Source organism: Nannospalax galili, unplaced genomic scaffold (assembly GCF_000622305.1).
Source record: "Nannospalax galili isolate Female #2095 unplaced genomic scaffold, S.galili_v1.0 scaffold542, whole genome shotgun sequence".
NCBI classification, from domain to species: domain Eukaryota; kingdom Metazoa; phylum Chordata; class Mammalia; order Rodentia; family Spalacidae; genus Nannospalax; species Nannospalax galili.
Genome location: NW_008349083.1, coordinates 1,584,036 through 1,598,948, shown reverse-complemented (window position 1 = coordinate 1,598,948; position 14,913 = coordinate 1,584,036). Strand labels below are relative to the sequence as shown.

The 14,913-nt window shown below is 39.6% G+C and overlaps 1 protein-coding gene across 9 annotated transcripts in view; it reads left to right on the top strand.

Annotated features, from left to right (window-relative positions):
• Nucleotides 1–14,913, top strand: part of Rbms3 (RNA binding motif single stranded interacting protein 3) — a 982,465-nt gene that overhangs the window by 805,203 nt on the left and 162,349 nt on the right. For all 9 annotated transcript variants that reach the window (XM_008846470.3, XM_017801456.2, XM_029570082.1 and 6 more), the window contains exon 7: nt 4,467–4,573. In XM_008846470.3, the coding sequence (XP_008844692.2) occupies nt 4,467–4,573 (107 nt within the window). The remainder of the gene's footprint in view (nt 1–4,466; nt 4,574–14,913) is intronic.

Genomic DNA, 14,913 nt, shown 5'->3' with positions numbered 1-14,913 from the left:
TTCTTAGCCATCTTTATTTCTTCCTTTGAGAACTCTCTGTTTAGATCTTTAGCCCATCTTTTAATTGGATCATTTGGTTTCTTGATTCTTTGTTTTTTGAGTGCTTTGTATATTCTGGATGTTTAACCTCTGTCAAATGTGTCACCGGTGAAGGTTCTTTTTCCCATTCTGTGGGTTTTCTCTTCACTTTTTTGATTGTTTCTTTTGCTATACAGAACTTTTTAGTTTAATGAGGTCCCACTTATTGATTGCTGACCTTAATTCCTGAGCAACTTCTGTCTGATTTAGAAAATCCTTTCCTATACCTGTCTATATCCTGTAAGTTACGGCCAATATTTTCTTCTAATGGTTTCAGGGTTTCCAGTTTCACACTGAGGTCTTTGATCCATTTGGAGTTGACTTTTGTGCAAGGTGAAAGATAAGTATCTAGTTTCATTCTTCTACTGGTGGACATCCAGGTTTGCCAGCACCATTTGTTGAAGATGCCGTCTTTCCTCCATTGTGTGTTCTTGGCACCTTTGTCAAATATCAGGTGGCTGAAATTTCATGTACTCAGGTTTGGCTCTTCAATGATGTTCCATTGATCTATGTGTCTGTTTTTGCATCAGTACCATGCTGTTTTTATGACTATAGCTCTGTAATATACTTTGAGACCCAGTATAGTAATCCCCCCAGCATTGCTCTTTGTGCTCAGGGTTGCTTTGGCTATCTGGGGTCTTTTTTACCTTCATATGAATTTAACGACGCATTTTTCTAATTCTGTGAAGTATGTCATGGGGATTTTGATTGGGATTGCATTAATCTATATATTGCTTTGGTAGGATGGTCATTTTAACAATATTAATTCTTCCAATCCATAAGCATGGGAGGTACTTCCACTTCCTGGTGTTTTCCACCATCTCTTTCTTTAATGATTTAAAATTTTCATTGTAGAGATCTTTGGTGTCTTTCATCAGATTTATTCTAAGGTATTTTAATTTTTTTGCAGAAATTATGAATTGGAGCATCTCCCTGTATTCTTTCTCCATTTGCTTGTTATTACTATATAGAAAGGCTAGTTATTTTTGTAGATGGTTTTATAACCTGCCACTATACTGAAAGTGTTGATCAGTTCTAGGAGTTTTCTGATGGAATTTTTAGGATCTCTTAGGTATGTATCATATCATCTACAAAAAGGGATAATTTGACCTCTTCTTTTCCAATTAGTAGTCCTTTAATTTCCTTCTCCTGTCTTATTTCTCTAGCAAGAGTTTCAAGCACTATGTTGAAAAGGAGTGGAGATAATGGGCATCATTGTCTCATTCCTGATTTTAATGGGAACGCTTCCCGTTTTTCTCCATTTAGAATGATATCAGCTGTGGGTTTGTTGTATATAGCTTTAATTATGTTTAGGTATGTTCCCTCCAGTCCAATTCCCTCTAGGACTTTGAACATAAATGCATGCTGAACTTTGTCAGAAGCCTTTCTGCATCTATTGAGATGACAATGGGGTTTTTGTCTTCAAGTCCATTTATATGATCAATGGCATTTATTGAGTGTATTGAACCATCCCTGCATCTCTGGGATAAAGCCTACTTGATCATTGTGAATGATCTTTTTGATGTATGTCTTTATGTGGTTTGCAAGTATTTTGTTGAGAATTTTTGCATCTATGTTCCTTAAGAATATAGTCTATAGTTTTCTTTTTTGGTCAAACAAACATATTTTTTGGGGGGTGTGTAAATCAATTCGCTGAGCAAAGGACAAGAGTACTTACAAAGGCTTCATAATAAATAATACTGGCTATTGCCACAGCCCTTGAATGTCCCCCAGAATGCAGATAAGGCCTTATTGCTGAAGACAGAATGAACTTTGGACACTGGACTTGGTACAATGGAGCTGCAACTGATCTGGAAGACTTCCCTCTGAAGACTAACTCCTGTAGTATCAGAAGATGCTATGCAAACTGTTAAGAGAGGAAAAATCAATGATTCCATCCAGATGTAAAGTGTATAAACCACAACAATGACCAGCCCAGTATATAATCTCTACTGGAACAGTAGTAGCATTTTTATCTTGGGGGTAATCAACAGCTGTCCAGTTGAACTTAAGGCCTGCTCAATGAGAGGGAACTTATGTATGGTACTGTAAACATAGCCAAATACATATGGCTGGAAAGGTCATAGGTCCTAGAGAAAAATCTACTTTTATCACACTCTTAGATGATCATAACTTCTTACTGTGTTCTACGTAAGTAGCCTTATATTTGCAGACAAGTATACCTCTCACCACTCATCAAAATTATACAAATGGGAAAATTCAGAGAATTTGAGGTGCCAATCCTCAGTGACACATCTACAATGCAGGCCTGTATACCTCAGGCTCAGGGAGCATAGTGGAACAGGAGAAAGAAAGAATATTAGTGCATCTTTTAACTCTCACAGTGAATCGCTCACCCAACAGACGGTTATTAACCCAGAAAGCCACAACTGGCCAAAGGGCAGAAAATAAAAGACTACAGAGTGCTTATCCCTGTAAAAGACACCTATATCAAACCTCTGCCACCCAAGACTCAGGGGTCATTTCAGAGAGAGGGCAGAAAAATTGCAACAGCCATAGATGATAGATGACCACCAAGAAACAGTTTTCCAACAGCTGGGAAGTTAGTCATATGAACTCATAGCAACTGTACAACATGTAAAAGGCCCATGCAAGCCTAAGCCAGACAAAATCTCAGCATTAAAGTGGGGAAGTGGGGAAGCAGCCCCAATCTTAGTTGAGAAACTACTGACAACGGATAACTAGTGGGAAAGGAGATGTGATGCTAGATAGGTTCATCAAACTCCAGTGGATGGATTCACACTGAAGAATGTTTGAGACTCAGTAGGCCTTAATATATATGGCAGAGTACATGAAAATTGGTGGGAGTGTATAAGAGGGTGCAGATAGGGTGCAGATCAAAATTTACTGTATGAAACTCTTAAACATTCAATAATAAAATTTATTTTTAAAAATTTAGTGACAGGTCAGAGACAGAGGCTAAAGTCGTCTTCCCCAGGAGCTGCTCTGGTGTATTTGAATGGTATTTTATCATTCCTGTTCACTGAGTATTCTAAATACTTGTCCTTCCTGGAATTCTCACTAGAGTTTATAAGGAAACTGAAAGGGATAAGCGGGGATGGAATATCCACTTCTAACGTTCATGAAATTACAAAGGGTTAGTGAGGCAACAAAACTAATTTGGTTTCAATTTAGAAAAATGACCACCTCTTTAAAAAAAAGTTTTCAAGCATTTCTTTCTGTTAGATAATAGATAAGGAATTTATTATTATTATTTATTTTTATTTTGTATGTATGAATGTTTTGCCTGCATGTGTGTCAGTGCACCCATGTGCAAACTGTCTGCGGAGGCTAGAAGAGGGTTTCAGATACCCTGGAGCTCGAGTCAACTGTTAGCTGCCATGTGGATGCAGGGAACCAAACCTGGGCTCTCTTCAAGAGCCGTCAATGATCTTAACTTCTTAGCCATCTCTTCTGGGTCTGGCACTGCTCGTTCTAAGAGACCAGATCAACCTGCTAGATAAATCAAGCTACACCCCTACTTCACCCTTTGCCCTCCTTCTGTAGGACAGAGAGTTAAGAAGCCATGGTGTACTATGATCTTGCAACCCCTTCCCCTAGAAACTGTAAGAAAGTTTTATAGCTCTATTCAATATCGGCCCTTGGCATGTAGACTATCTTGAAATAAGTCACATGGTTTAAAACTGAAAAAAGACAGAATCTCTGCTCTGTTCAGGACTATTTCCCTGAAGGCACTTTCCCTCCCCCTTTGGATCCCCTGTCATGCTGTCCATGGTGGCTATCACTCCTAACTCTTTGACCTTAAGCTTTCTCTCTTAATGAATCTCCCCTCGAGGGTTTAAAGGGAAGCCTCATCTCTGTTTTAGACCCCTACCATGATGCCCTGTCTCCTTTGATGCTCTTCCTTCTGAAGGCTCAACAATGACCCTGATTGTTCTGCTAGGCCCCCTCTCTCCTAATGAAGCTCACTTCTAAGGGGTAACCTTGTGTTAGCTCCCTTCCCCACCCTGCTGCTCTGGTTTCTAACCTTTTCAAAATCGACTCCTGCAGTTTGCATAAGGAAACTCTAGTGAGCTTGAGGGAGAAATAGTCACACACAAGTAGCAATGATGAACATGTCTTATTCCACTGGAGGGCTAGATGCTTGCCTCTTCTAAGGCAAGTTCACATTCTACTCTAACCAGTTTTCAACAATATTCATTATACTCTTTTATGGTCTGCCAGGACTTTTCTAGTTAGAACAGCAGCCAGCAAAGTTGAGAGGAAAGAGGGCCAAATATTTCCTCAGAGCCAAGATATTACTTCAAAAGACATTCATCACAAAGCCCCACTGTGACCCGAACTGGAATAATTACTTATTTGTATGGGCATTTGCTAATGTGGATTTGATTTCTTTATCTTTCCAGCCCCCAGTGAGCCTTTACTGTGCAAATTCGCTGATGGAGGACAAAAGAAGAGACAAAATCAAAGCAAATACACGCAGAATGGAAGGCCCTGGCCCAGAGAAGGAGAGGTGAGTGCCACGCACTTCTGCTCAGAAAATGGGAAGCAGACAATACTCAGAAAGGCAGTGAAGAAGACATCTGGAGCTAGAATAAGATAAGGTCTTGGAGTTGGGGAGATGACGCAGAGGAGGAAAGTGCAACCCATGTTGTGCCGCCGTGAGGCCCTGAGTTTGAATCCCCAGCATCCATCTAAAAAGCTGGGCACGGCTGCTCATGCCTGTAACCCCAGCACCCTGGAAGGGTAGGTGCTGTAGAGGCAGGAGTATTGCTAGGATTGCTGGCTGCCAACCGACCTCTAGGGTTAGTGAGCAATAGTGCCTCAAGGGATAAGTTGCAGATTGATAGAGCAGGATATTTGTCATCTTCTCCCAGCCTCCTCATACATGATCATACAACCCTGTACACACAGACACAGACAGGCAGGCAGACAGACAGACAGACACACACACACACACACAAAATTAGTTATCAAGGAAAAGCCAAATGACTTCAAAGGTAGAACAGGTGATTTTTCTTTCATCCATCTGTAATGGAGTTATGTGAGGAGGGATAAGGAACTTAAATTCAGCATCAAGGGGACTGGGGCTATAGCTCAGTTGATAGAAACTTGCAGAAAACTCTGGGTTTGCTACTCAGCTTCTCATTAGAAAAACTAAACTAACATGGTGTTGTACACCTATAATCCCAGAACTTGGGGGATAGAGATAGGAGGATCAGAAATTCAAGATCATTTTTATCTACACAAATAGTTTGAGACTAGTCTGGGCTACATGAGACCCTGTCTCAAGGAAATAAAATGAACCTCAGTTTCAAATCATCATAATCCTTCTGTGTTTTAAGAAACTAGCCTGATAGGAGCTCTAGATGTTGTTACAGAAAGAAATGGATCATGGAAAACTAAATTGATTCAAAATCATACTTTCAGAATGAGCTTCGTTAGAACAGAGAGACTTGTGACAATGGGGGGGCGGTGTGACTGGGCCTTAAAGTGGGAGAGCTTAGGATAAATAAAGCATCATACCAGAGGCAGTATGATGGGGGGGAGAGAGAGAGAGAGAGAGAGAGAGAGAGAGAGAGAGAGAGAGAGAGAGATCTCTCCACACACAACAGAGAGGAGTATAACTAAGAGAGGGAACATGACTAGAGAGAGAGAGAGAGAGAGAGAGAGAGAGAGAGAGAGAGCTTTCCCTTCACAAACCTGAGAGGAGCATAATTAGGAGAGGTAAATTAAGGCAGAAGAGTAGAAAAATAACTATAGTCACAACATGACTGAGGATGGGACACTGGAGGAGAGAGCGAGCCTTCAGAGAACAAAGGGAACTAATGACAGATTTTCCACATCACATGATTGATTCAGACTGCATCTTCCTTACAAGGAGCAAGGAAAACATGAATTTATCTTGTAGCTAATAGGGGGAGAGGCTGGTCTTACTTCTTCCCTTTAGAGATCTGTGTTCTCTAATATTTATAGCAGAGGATGTCAGCTTCAGGGGCAACACATTGTTTGCTGTCTGTTGCTGTGATAAACACCATGATCACAAGCAGCTTGGAGACGAAAGGGTTTCTTTCATCTTATAGGTTATAGTCCATCATCCAGGGAAGCCAGGGCAGGAATGCAAGCAGGAACCTGGAGGCAGAACCTGAAAGCACACAGTTTCTTGGCTTGCTTCCTTGGCTTGCTCAACTACCTTTCTATATAGCTCAGGTCCACTTGCAAAGAAATGGTATCACCCACAGTGGGCCGGACCTTCCTAGATCAATTTACAGTCAAGAAAATGTCCCACAGACAGGCCCACAGTCAATCTGATGCCTTCATTATCCATAGATTCCTCAAGAGGTTCCCTCTTCCCAAGTATGTCAAGTTGACAACAAAGATTAGTCATTACAAATCCATCCCCCCGTCAACCTGGCACTCGGGTACATCATTTTAAGTTAGAACCTTTCCTTTCTTGTTTGTTCCCAAGATCTCATGTTCACATGATAATACAACACACAGTAGTCTTGAGACACAAGCATATGCATGCATCTGCCCATATGTTCACAAAAATGTTGATATGATTTGTTAATGTGTGTGCCAACTTAAAAGAGGACTTTTTTGTTGTTAGGCAGAAAGAAGAACGAGAAGTTGATATGGGGTTCTGCTATTCGTGACAAGAAAAAAAGACAAAAATGTAAAGCCTTTCACAGTTAACCATTCTTTTACCCTTCTAATACAAATTGACATCAAGGCATGCTTATACACTCAGTGCCCTACTGGGAATAGATCCCTTTGAGATTTTGTTTGTTTCAGTACAAGCAAGGAAATGTGTCTGAGCTTCTATGCAACTTTTTCCCCCTATCTTTGGGAAATGGAATGGAGTGACTTGAATGATTGAATGAATGACATTTTGTGTCAAAGCCATAATTTCAGTAGAAGAGTGTTATCTTAAGTATTTCTCCTCAAAGTACTTGCTTTGTCTATTTATCACTTAAGAGGCTCTGCACTTAATGCGGCATTTACACTCTGAACACCCAGGGAGCTCTTGTAACAGAGAAGTGAAGATGAGGGTTTCCTCAGCGAAACCTTTAACCATTTTCCATTTTCTGATATTGTTTGTTTTAAGTGTTCCATACAGGTTTCAAAAACCCTCTTAAATTGAATACTTACCATCAAGTACTGCATAATGTATGTCATTATATTAAGATGTGAAAAACAGATATCAATGGAAAAAGGCAAGCATTTTCATAGTCTCCTTGTTAGAAAGGCAGCTGGCATTGTGTTTCAAAGAAGTGAGGGAATGGCCCACGTCTTGGGTATTGAATTCGGTATATCAGCAGGTAGCCTCATAGCCCCAGCAGAACTGCCACATGATAGCACTCACTAAGACTGCCCCATACAGAACGTCCATGTCTAAAAGTATTCACTTGCTCTTCACACTTGGTGGAATAAAATACCTGCTGATTAGAGATATCTTTGAACTACGGACCATAACCTACCACCTCATTATTCCATTTAGGAACTTAGCTCTGATGACAAACTTCAGTTTCTTTCCCAAGAAAATGTGACATTCCTTTCACACCACAGATGGAGGTTGTTGGAAGGTCTACAGTATGTTTTCAGTGTCAACCCCCCAAATAACTCTCATCTCACAGGGGACAGAGATCATTTATTCTGGAATCAAATGTGCACGATCATGGCCCAGGACTCTAGTCACGTCACTTACCATGTACCAATGTGGTAACAGCTTCATGAGGGTTTAATAGGAACAGAACAAAGAAAGTTATGATTGACGGGGCTTTTGAAATACATGGATGGGAACCTGAGCTTGGCAGTTTACAGCAAAGCAGAGAATTTCTGCCATAGGCCTCAGGTGTTATCTGATGACATTCTTAGCCTTAGGATTGGGGGAAGCTCTGTTTGTACATTCCAAAAGAATTTTACCTAGCAGTTACAGGTAGGCTAGGTCAAAGACAGACAAAGGCAATAAACAGCTACAGAAGAGGCTAAAGAAAACCCAAGATAGGGGGTGGAGAGATGGCTTAGCAGTTCAGAGCACTGACTACTCTTGTAGAAGACCCTGGTTTGAATCCCAGCAAGGGCAAGTTGACTAACAACCATCTGTAACTCTCAGTTCTTGGAATCTGACACTTATTTCTGTCCTTCATGGACAGTGCGTGACAGGGGTGCGCTTACATACATGCAGACATAACACTCATATACATGAAATAAAAATAAAATAAAATTAACAAATGAGGAAAAGGAAGCCCAAGAGAACTTGACTCAGGACTTGTAACATTCCAATTCTCCATAATGACAGGGAAGCTCTAATCGGTCAATCAGCCATGCAAAATCTTTAATAAGAGTGTAGGTTATTTTCTAGGAACTTCAGATCATTGGAAATCAAATGGAGAAACATGAAATAAACAGAGTTGTCACCTGCTACTTTGTCTAGAACTAAGGCTTTTGGTTCAGTACACCACATGTTATGACAGAGTGAGAGCAATGTGGGGTCATGATGATGACCCTTATAAACTGTTTTTAATGTTTGGTTTTTAAGTACTATAGATTTTCTCATCTAAACTATGAAAACTTAGAGACCATAATAAATATATCTATTGCCAATAACAATACATTCCAAATTGTGTCGATCCATTGGAAGAAAAGAGATAACAAAAATAAAAGTTTGCTGTAGAGATGGGCCTATCAAGTATGTTGATTGGGAAGATGTGACCATATAAATTTGGTTAATGTCTTAGACATACCCAAAACAGTGGCTCAAGGCTTGAGAGATGGCTCAGAGATTAAGCTCTTTTTCCACTTATGCTGGAGTTTATATTCCCAGATCCAAAGTAAAAATTCCGTGTCATAATGGAGGCCAGCCAGTCATCCTAGCTTCAGAGTGGAGTTAGGGGATATCTAGAGCACGTTTGGTAGTGAGACTATCCATATTGGTGATCTCTGGGTTTGGCTGAGAGATTCTGCCTCATGGAATAAAGTGGAAGAGGAATGGAGAATAATTTTCAACATTAACCTTGAGCTTCCATGTGGGTACACACATGCATGCACACCGGCACACGATAATGTACACACATACACACACACACACACACACATATGGACACACCATACATGCACACGAAATAGAGAACAGTTGATCACTGTGTATAGCATTCTATTATTTTGGTTCTATTCTTCCTTGCCTTAAACTTTCTAGAGAAATTGATGTATTTTAGCATGCTTTACAAATAACCTTATTAACTTTTAACCCCACATTTAATTTTTATATACCTATAAATTCCAATTATGCATAATAATTGAAGACGCGTGCTTTTGTTATTGTTTTGTCATATTTTAATACGTTCAGATTGATCTTCCTCTTGTAACCAATGACATTTATAAAAGACTGCATCTGCCTCTGTTAGTCACCTGGGGTAGTACCTGTACTTTGTACTTCAGGTCTGTGACCACAGATTGCATATATAAAAAGCACTGATAAGTCAGGATTCTGGGTCAGATTCTGAGGGAAGAAGATTGGCTGGCTTCTTCCTATGTCCAAATTCAAGGCTAAAAAATGGAACTTTCTTGTCTGCTGCATGATGCATTAGTTACTTTTGTTGTTGATCAACAAAATATCCAGACAGAAGCAACTTAAGGGAAGAAGGGTTTATTGTAGCTCATGGCTGAATTTGCAGTCTGTCATGAAGGGAAAGACATGGTGGCAGGAGTGTGAGGCATGTAGTCACATGGCACCCACAGTTGAGACACAAAGAGAGATGAATGCTTGTGTTTAGCACACTTTCTCCTATTTGTCCTTGAATTCAGATTGAGGAATGGTGTGGTCCTCATTTGGGGTGGGTCTTTCTACCTCACTTGATACAATCTAGAAACTACCTCACATTTATGCCAGGAGGCTTACCTCTTAGGTGGTTCTAGAGCCTATCAAGTTGACAGTTTGATTTGCCATCAAAAATGCCCCAAATTTCTAAGGAGATCCTTTTAGATGTTTAATTTTCCTTGTCTGTTTTTATAGTCTATAACTCAATGGTGGACCTTTCCATCATTGTTCTACCAATAAAAGTCAAACTTAGATGAGTCTGCTTCAGAATGCTACCACCTGTATTCTTAGTACTTAGGAGGGTAAAGTAGGAGGCTCATGAGTCTGAGGTCAGCTTGAGCTATATGATAAGACTTCTTCAAATCCAGAAGCAAAATTATTGTCAGTTGTGACAGTGCCTCCTAAATGAACAAAAAACAAAAGACTGGAGAGGAAAGTTCTTATTCCTGACTATCTGACCCTGACTAACCCTGTATCTTTAACTCATCTTGATATTCTTTCTTAAAAAATTTATTTGCTTTTTATTGTTATTTTATGTGTATGAGTGTTTCGCCTTCATGTATGTAAGTGCAGCCATGTGGTGTAAACCCTGCAGAGTCCAGAAGAGGGTGTTGGATATCCTGGACCTGGAGTTACAGACAGTTGTTAGTCGCCATGTGGGGTGTTACGAATCAAACCCTGGCCCCCTGCAAGAGCTGTTGGTGTTCTTAACTGCTGAACCACTGCTCTAGCCCTCATCCTGATATTCTTGATTATGGCATTTCTTTCAGGCATAAGGAATTTTCTCATCAAGTCCTGCATATTACTCTTAATCCCTCATGATTAAGGAAGGACAAAAGAGAGGGGAGTATTGTGACTGTGGCCCATGCTCACTTGGAAGGAAGGAAATATTCTAAAGATACACAAGAGCCCTTCACTTTGGCCATCAGATTACAAAATTAGTGTAGGAGGTCAGTCTTGAACCCGGTCTGAAAAGGAAGCACACAAAGACTTCTGCTGTATACCTGTCAGAGGGAACAGACCTAGGAAAGCACTCTTCCAGACCCAGAAATTGGGAAATCTTAAATCCAACCTCCCACAAAACCCTTCAGACTCATTTCCCTTTCATGAATTCAGATTATTTTTAAAATTTTCATTGTGTATATTAATTATACATATTGTGTTTCCTAAGAACATTTTCATGGAGGTATATATTAAACATTGAGTGCATCTCCTGCCGTCTGCCTTCCCTTGCTCTATTTTACACAATATACTATAAACAGAAAATATTTAAGGTGGAATGCCTGGGGCTGGGGAGATAGCTCAATGGATAAAAACTTGCCACATTAGCATGAGGACCAGAGTTCGAATAATGCACATATAAGACAGTGGATGTGGCGGCCTGGGGACAAACCCTAGTGCTGGAGACAGAGGCAGAAGAAGGGGATCTAGACTAGCCAGACTAGCAGATTCAGTGAGTTCCTGGTTCACTGTGAGATCCTGCCTCAGCAAATAAAAGCAGAAAGTGATTAAGGAAGACACCTGAATTCAACATCTGGCCTCCACATGCACATACACACACATGTGCCCACACATGAAAACACCCATATGCACATATACACACACCACACACACACAGACACAGACACAGACAGACACATACACACACACACACGCACACACACACACACACGCACACACAATGATAGACTGCATATCCATTTTCCTAGGACATGAACTTGGAAAAAGATTAAGAAACAGCAGCAACAAAAATGAACGAAAACAACAAATCCAAATCCTGTATCTGTAATGGAGAATATAAACAAAGGAGGTGATCTGGGGTCCAGTCTACTTAAAGTCTAGGAAAAGACCATTTAAATTGACAGCTAAGAGGCTGGCGAGATGGCTCAGTAGTTAATTGTACTGGCTGCTCTTGCAGAGGACCCGGGTTTGATTCCCAGCACCTATATAGCAGTTAACAACCATCCATAACTCCAGTTCCAGGGGATCCGACAGCCTCTTCTGGCTTCTGTGGACATGACACACATGGATGCACTTAACACATGCAGATAAAACACTCATACAAATAAAATGGAAATAAACAATAAATAATTTAAACTCACAGCTAAATGTATGTATTTTGTCTCCTCTGTGCCTTGGTGTTCTGGATGATATTGTAGGAAGGCTATAGGCAAAGAGGGGGAGACACTGGAAATTAGACCCACCCCCATTTTAAACAACCTATTAACAAACCTGAATCCCCTTTCTGTGCAGATTTCCATTTCCTAATTTCTTTTGGGATTAAGGGAAATTAAGGTAACCAGTAAGGACCTAAATGCCTGGTAACAATGGAACAAAAAATTATGCTTATTTTTCCTCACTCTTGAAAGTTAAGGAAACACACAATGTGAAAAGATTTCTGAGTAATCTTGCAAACATTTTAGAAGCATTCTAACATAGAAGTTGATAGGCTAATTAAAACTTTCTTATTTAAAGCATTTTTCTTTGGGGTAGCATTTGATAGTTAATTAACACACTTTGGTAAAATGCTTTTCTCTATAAAATCTCTAATCCTGGGAATTTTGCATACATAAATTGATGCATATTAGCAAGATTTTCAAATGTAAATGCATGCAATTGGCCATGTTTTTGCATAAATGAAAAAACACAGGGGGGCGTTTTAAAGTTATTATCTAATCTTGCACAAGATGCCTAGAACTCCTAGTAGACCAGTTAAGAGATTGGAGCTACTCAGTCCTTCTCTGCTGATCTGCAATTCTTTTTAAATTATTACTAATTTTTTTTTGGTCTTTTTGAAAGAGGATCTCCCTGGAACTCACTATGTAGACCAGCCTGGCCTCAATCTCACAGAGATTCACCTGCCTCTACCTCCTGAGTGCTGTGACTGAAGGCATGCTGGGTTATTAAATGACTAATAATTTTTAAGTTAGCATACAAAGTTATGGGTTTCTTTATGGGATTTTCATGCATCAGGGTCTGTATGCTTTGTTCTTATTGGTCCCTGTCTCCTGCTATCCTTATCCCTCCCTCCTGTCCCCTGCTTCCTGTTCTACCACCCACAAACACGCTCCCTTCTGCTTTCCTGACTTATATTCTTCACTTCTTAAGCACTAGAGTCAAGCTCTTTTGTCTCTGGATTGCTTTATACTCTAAAGTCTCTTTTACTTTTTATTGGTTCATTTGTTAATAAAAAGAAAAATAAAACCATACGGTAATGAAAGCAGTAGAATTTTATGACAAAAATAATATATTTTACAGAGTAAAAGTGATTCTGCTTTTTAGAATGGGGATACTGTTTTACATGTTCATGAGCTACTTTAATGTCCTGCCCCGTGAAAGATGATCAGATGTGTATATCTGCTTCAGCAATCAATCTGTTGCTGTATTTACTGTGTTGTAAGCATATGGAGAAAATTGAGGATGTTGTGGATCTCCTTAAAGGATGTAGATAGAGAACCCACAGGTAGCCATAGGCCACACTAAGAGCCACTGTCCTGGAGAAGTCTGCAGTTAGCCCTGGGCTGGCTCCAATTCCTACAATCTAGCTGAGCTACAAAGCTCTTTAAATTATTTAACTGAATCTGTAACGTTTGGCAAACAGCCATGACTTCCAGTCTCTCTGTGAAGCCCAACTTCCTCTTTCACCCTAGAGCTTCCACATCAGCCTCCCACAATCCAGAGAGCAGAAGGTGTGGGCAGGCATAATAGGAATTCTTCAGGATCTATTTCTGCTATTTGTGCCCCAGTGGGCCAGCATTTATGACACCCTGGTGCCAAAATGTTTCTGACATCAGTGCTAGCTGTAGTCTCCTTTTATCACTGATGTGAATGTCACCATTTTTAGGACATGGTATTGGCCTGTGTGGCAGGCCACATTCTCAGGGCTAAGTGCAAGTAAAATGGGGTTCATCTCTACCGCGTTCCCCTGGGTGACTGGTCTAGAACCAAGAGTACCTCAGGCTAGTACGAAAAAGATGTCAGCATGAGAGGAACTTTACTTTTCCACCAGTGTCCTCAAAGAATTAATTTCTAGTGACTAGTGATGTCAAATTAGATTCTACCATAAATAACACGATGGTTGGTCAAAAAGCAAACATAATACATCAAAATCAGGTGATGGCCACTTAGTACCTCAGTGAAGATAACTATACTCCATATATTATTCAACTACTGCCACCACTACCCCAATTCAACTTGTGGTGCGCATATATTTACGACCTCAAATAAATGATGAATAAGTTTCTAGCACAATGTGAGAGGCACTCAGATTTCGAGATTGCTTTATGTTGTTGTTATGAGTCCTCTTTGGGTTTCTGTAAAGATTTTAAAATGTAAATAAATATTTTGTTTCAAATGAAGGACAACAATTCTCTGTCACTAGACATTTATGCTTGAAATTTGTTTTTAAATAGTCCAAATATCATTAACTAATTATTTCTTACCGACTCAAAACTCTAATATTTTATAAAATATTTGAAAGCCTAATAACAATGGAATAACCAAATGTAATGTCCTACATAAAAATTGTATAGGAAATTGCATACTTCACCTCTGAAAATCACATTTTGGCCATGGACACAAATAAGAGACACAATAATTGCATAAGAGGTAACCCAACAAAATACTAAGAGGTTTAGTGAGAAAAGTCAAAATTTTATTGCAAAGAAAATAAAAAAATGCTGTTTCTTGTCTTTAACTTATTCATAGTTCTCTGCCAGAACCAATTTGAAAGCAATCAACAAACAGAAACAATTTCCCTCTCTTGTTGATGTTACAAAGATGTTTCTCCTTTTTATAGAAACACAGTGATTGTTATCATGGCTTAGATTACAAAAATGAACTAGTGAAAGTAATAGAATACTGTTAATAATCAACTCTTAGAACCTAGGAATAATCACATTATATTGAATAGAAAATCACATTAAATATTTTTGAGATTCAGTCTAGGAATATTAACATTTAGAATCCCTAAAATACCCCCAGACAAGGAACAAGTTTTAAATGAAAGATGGTGATATAGGCAGCAGATACAA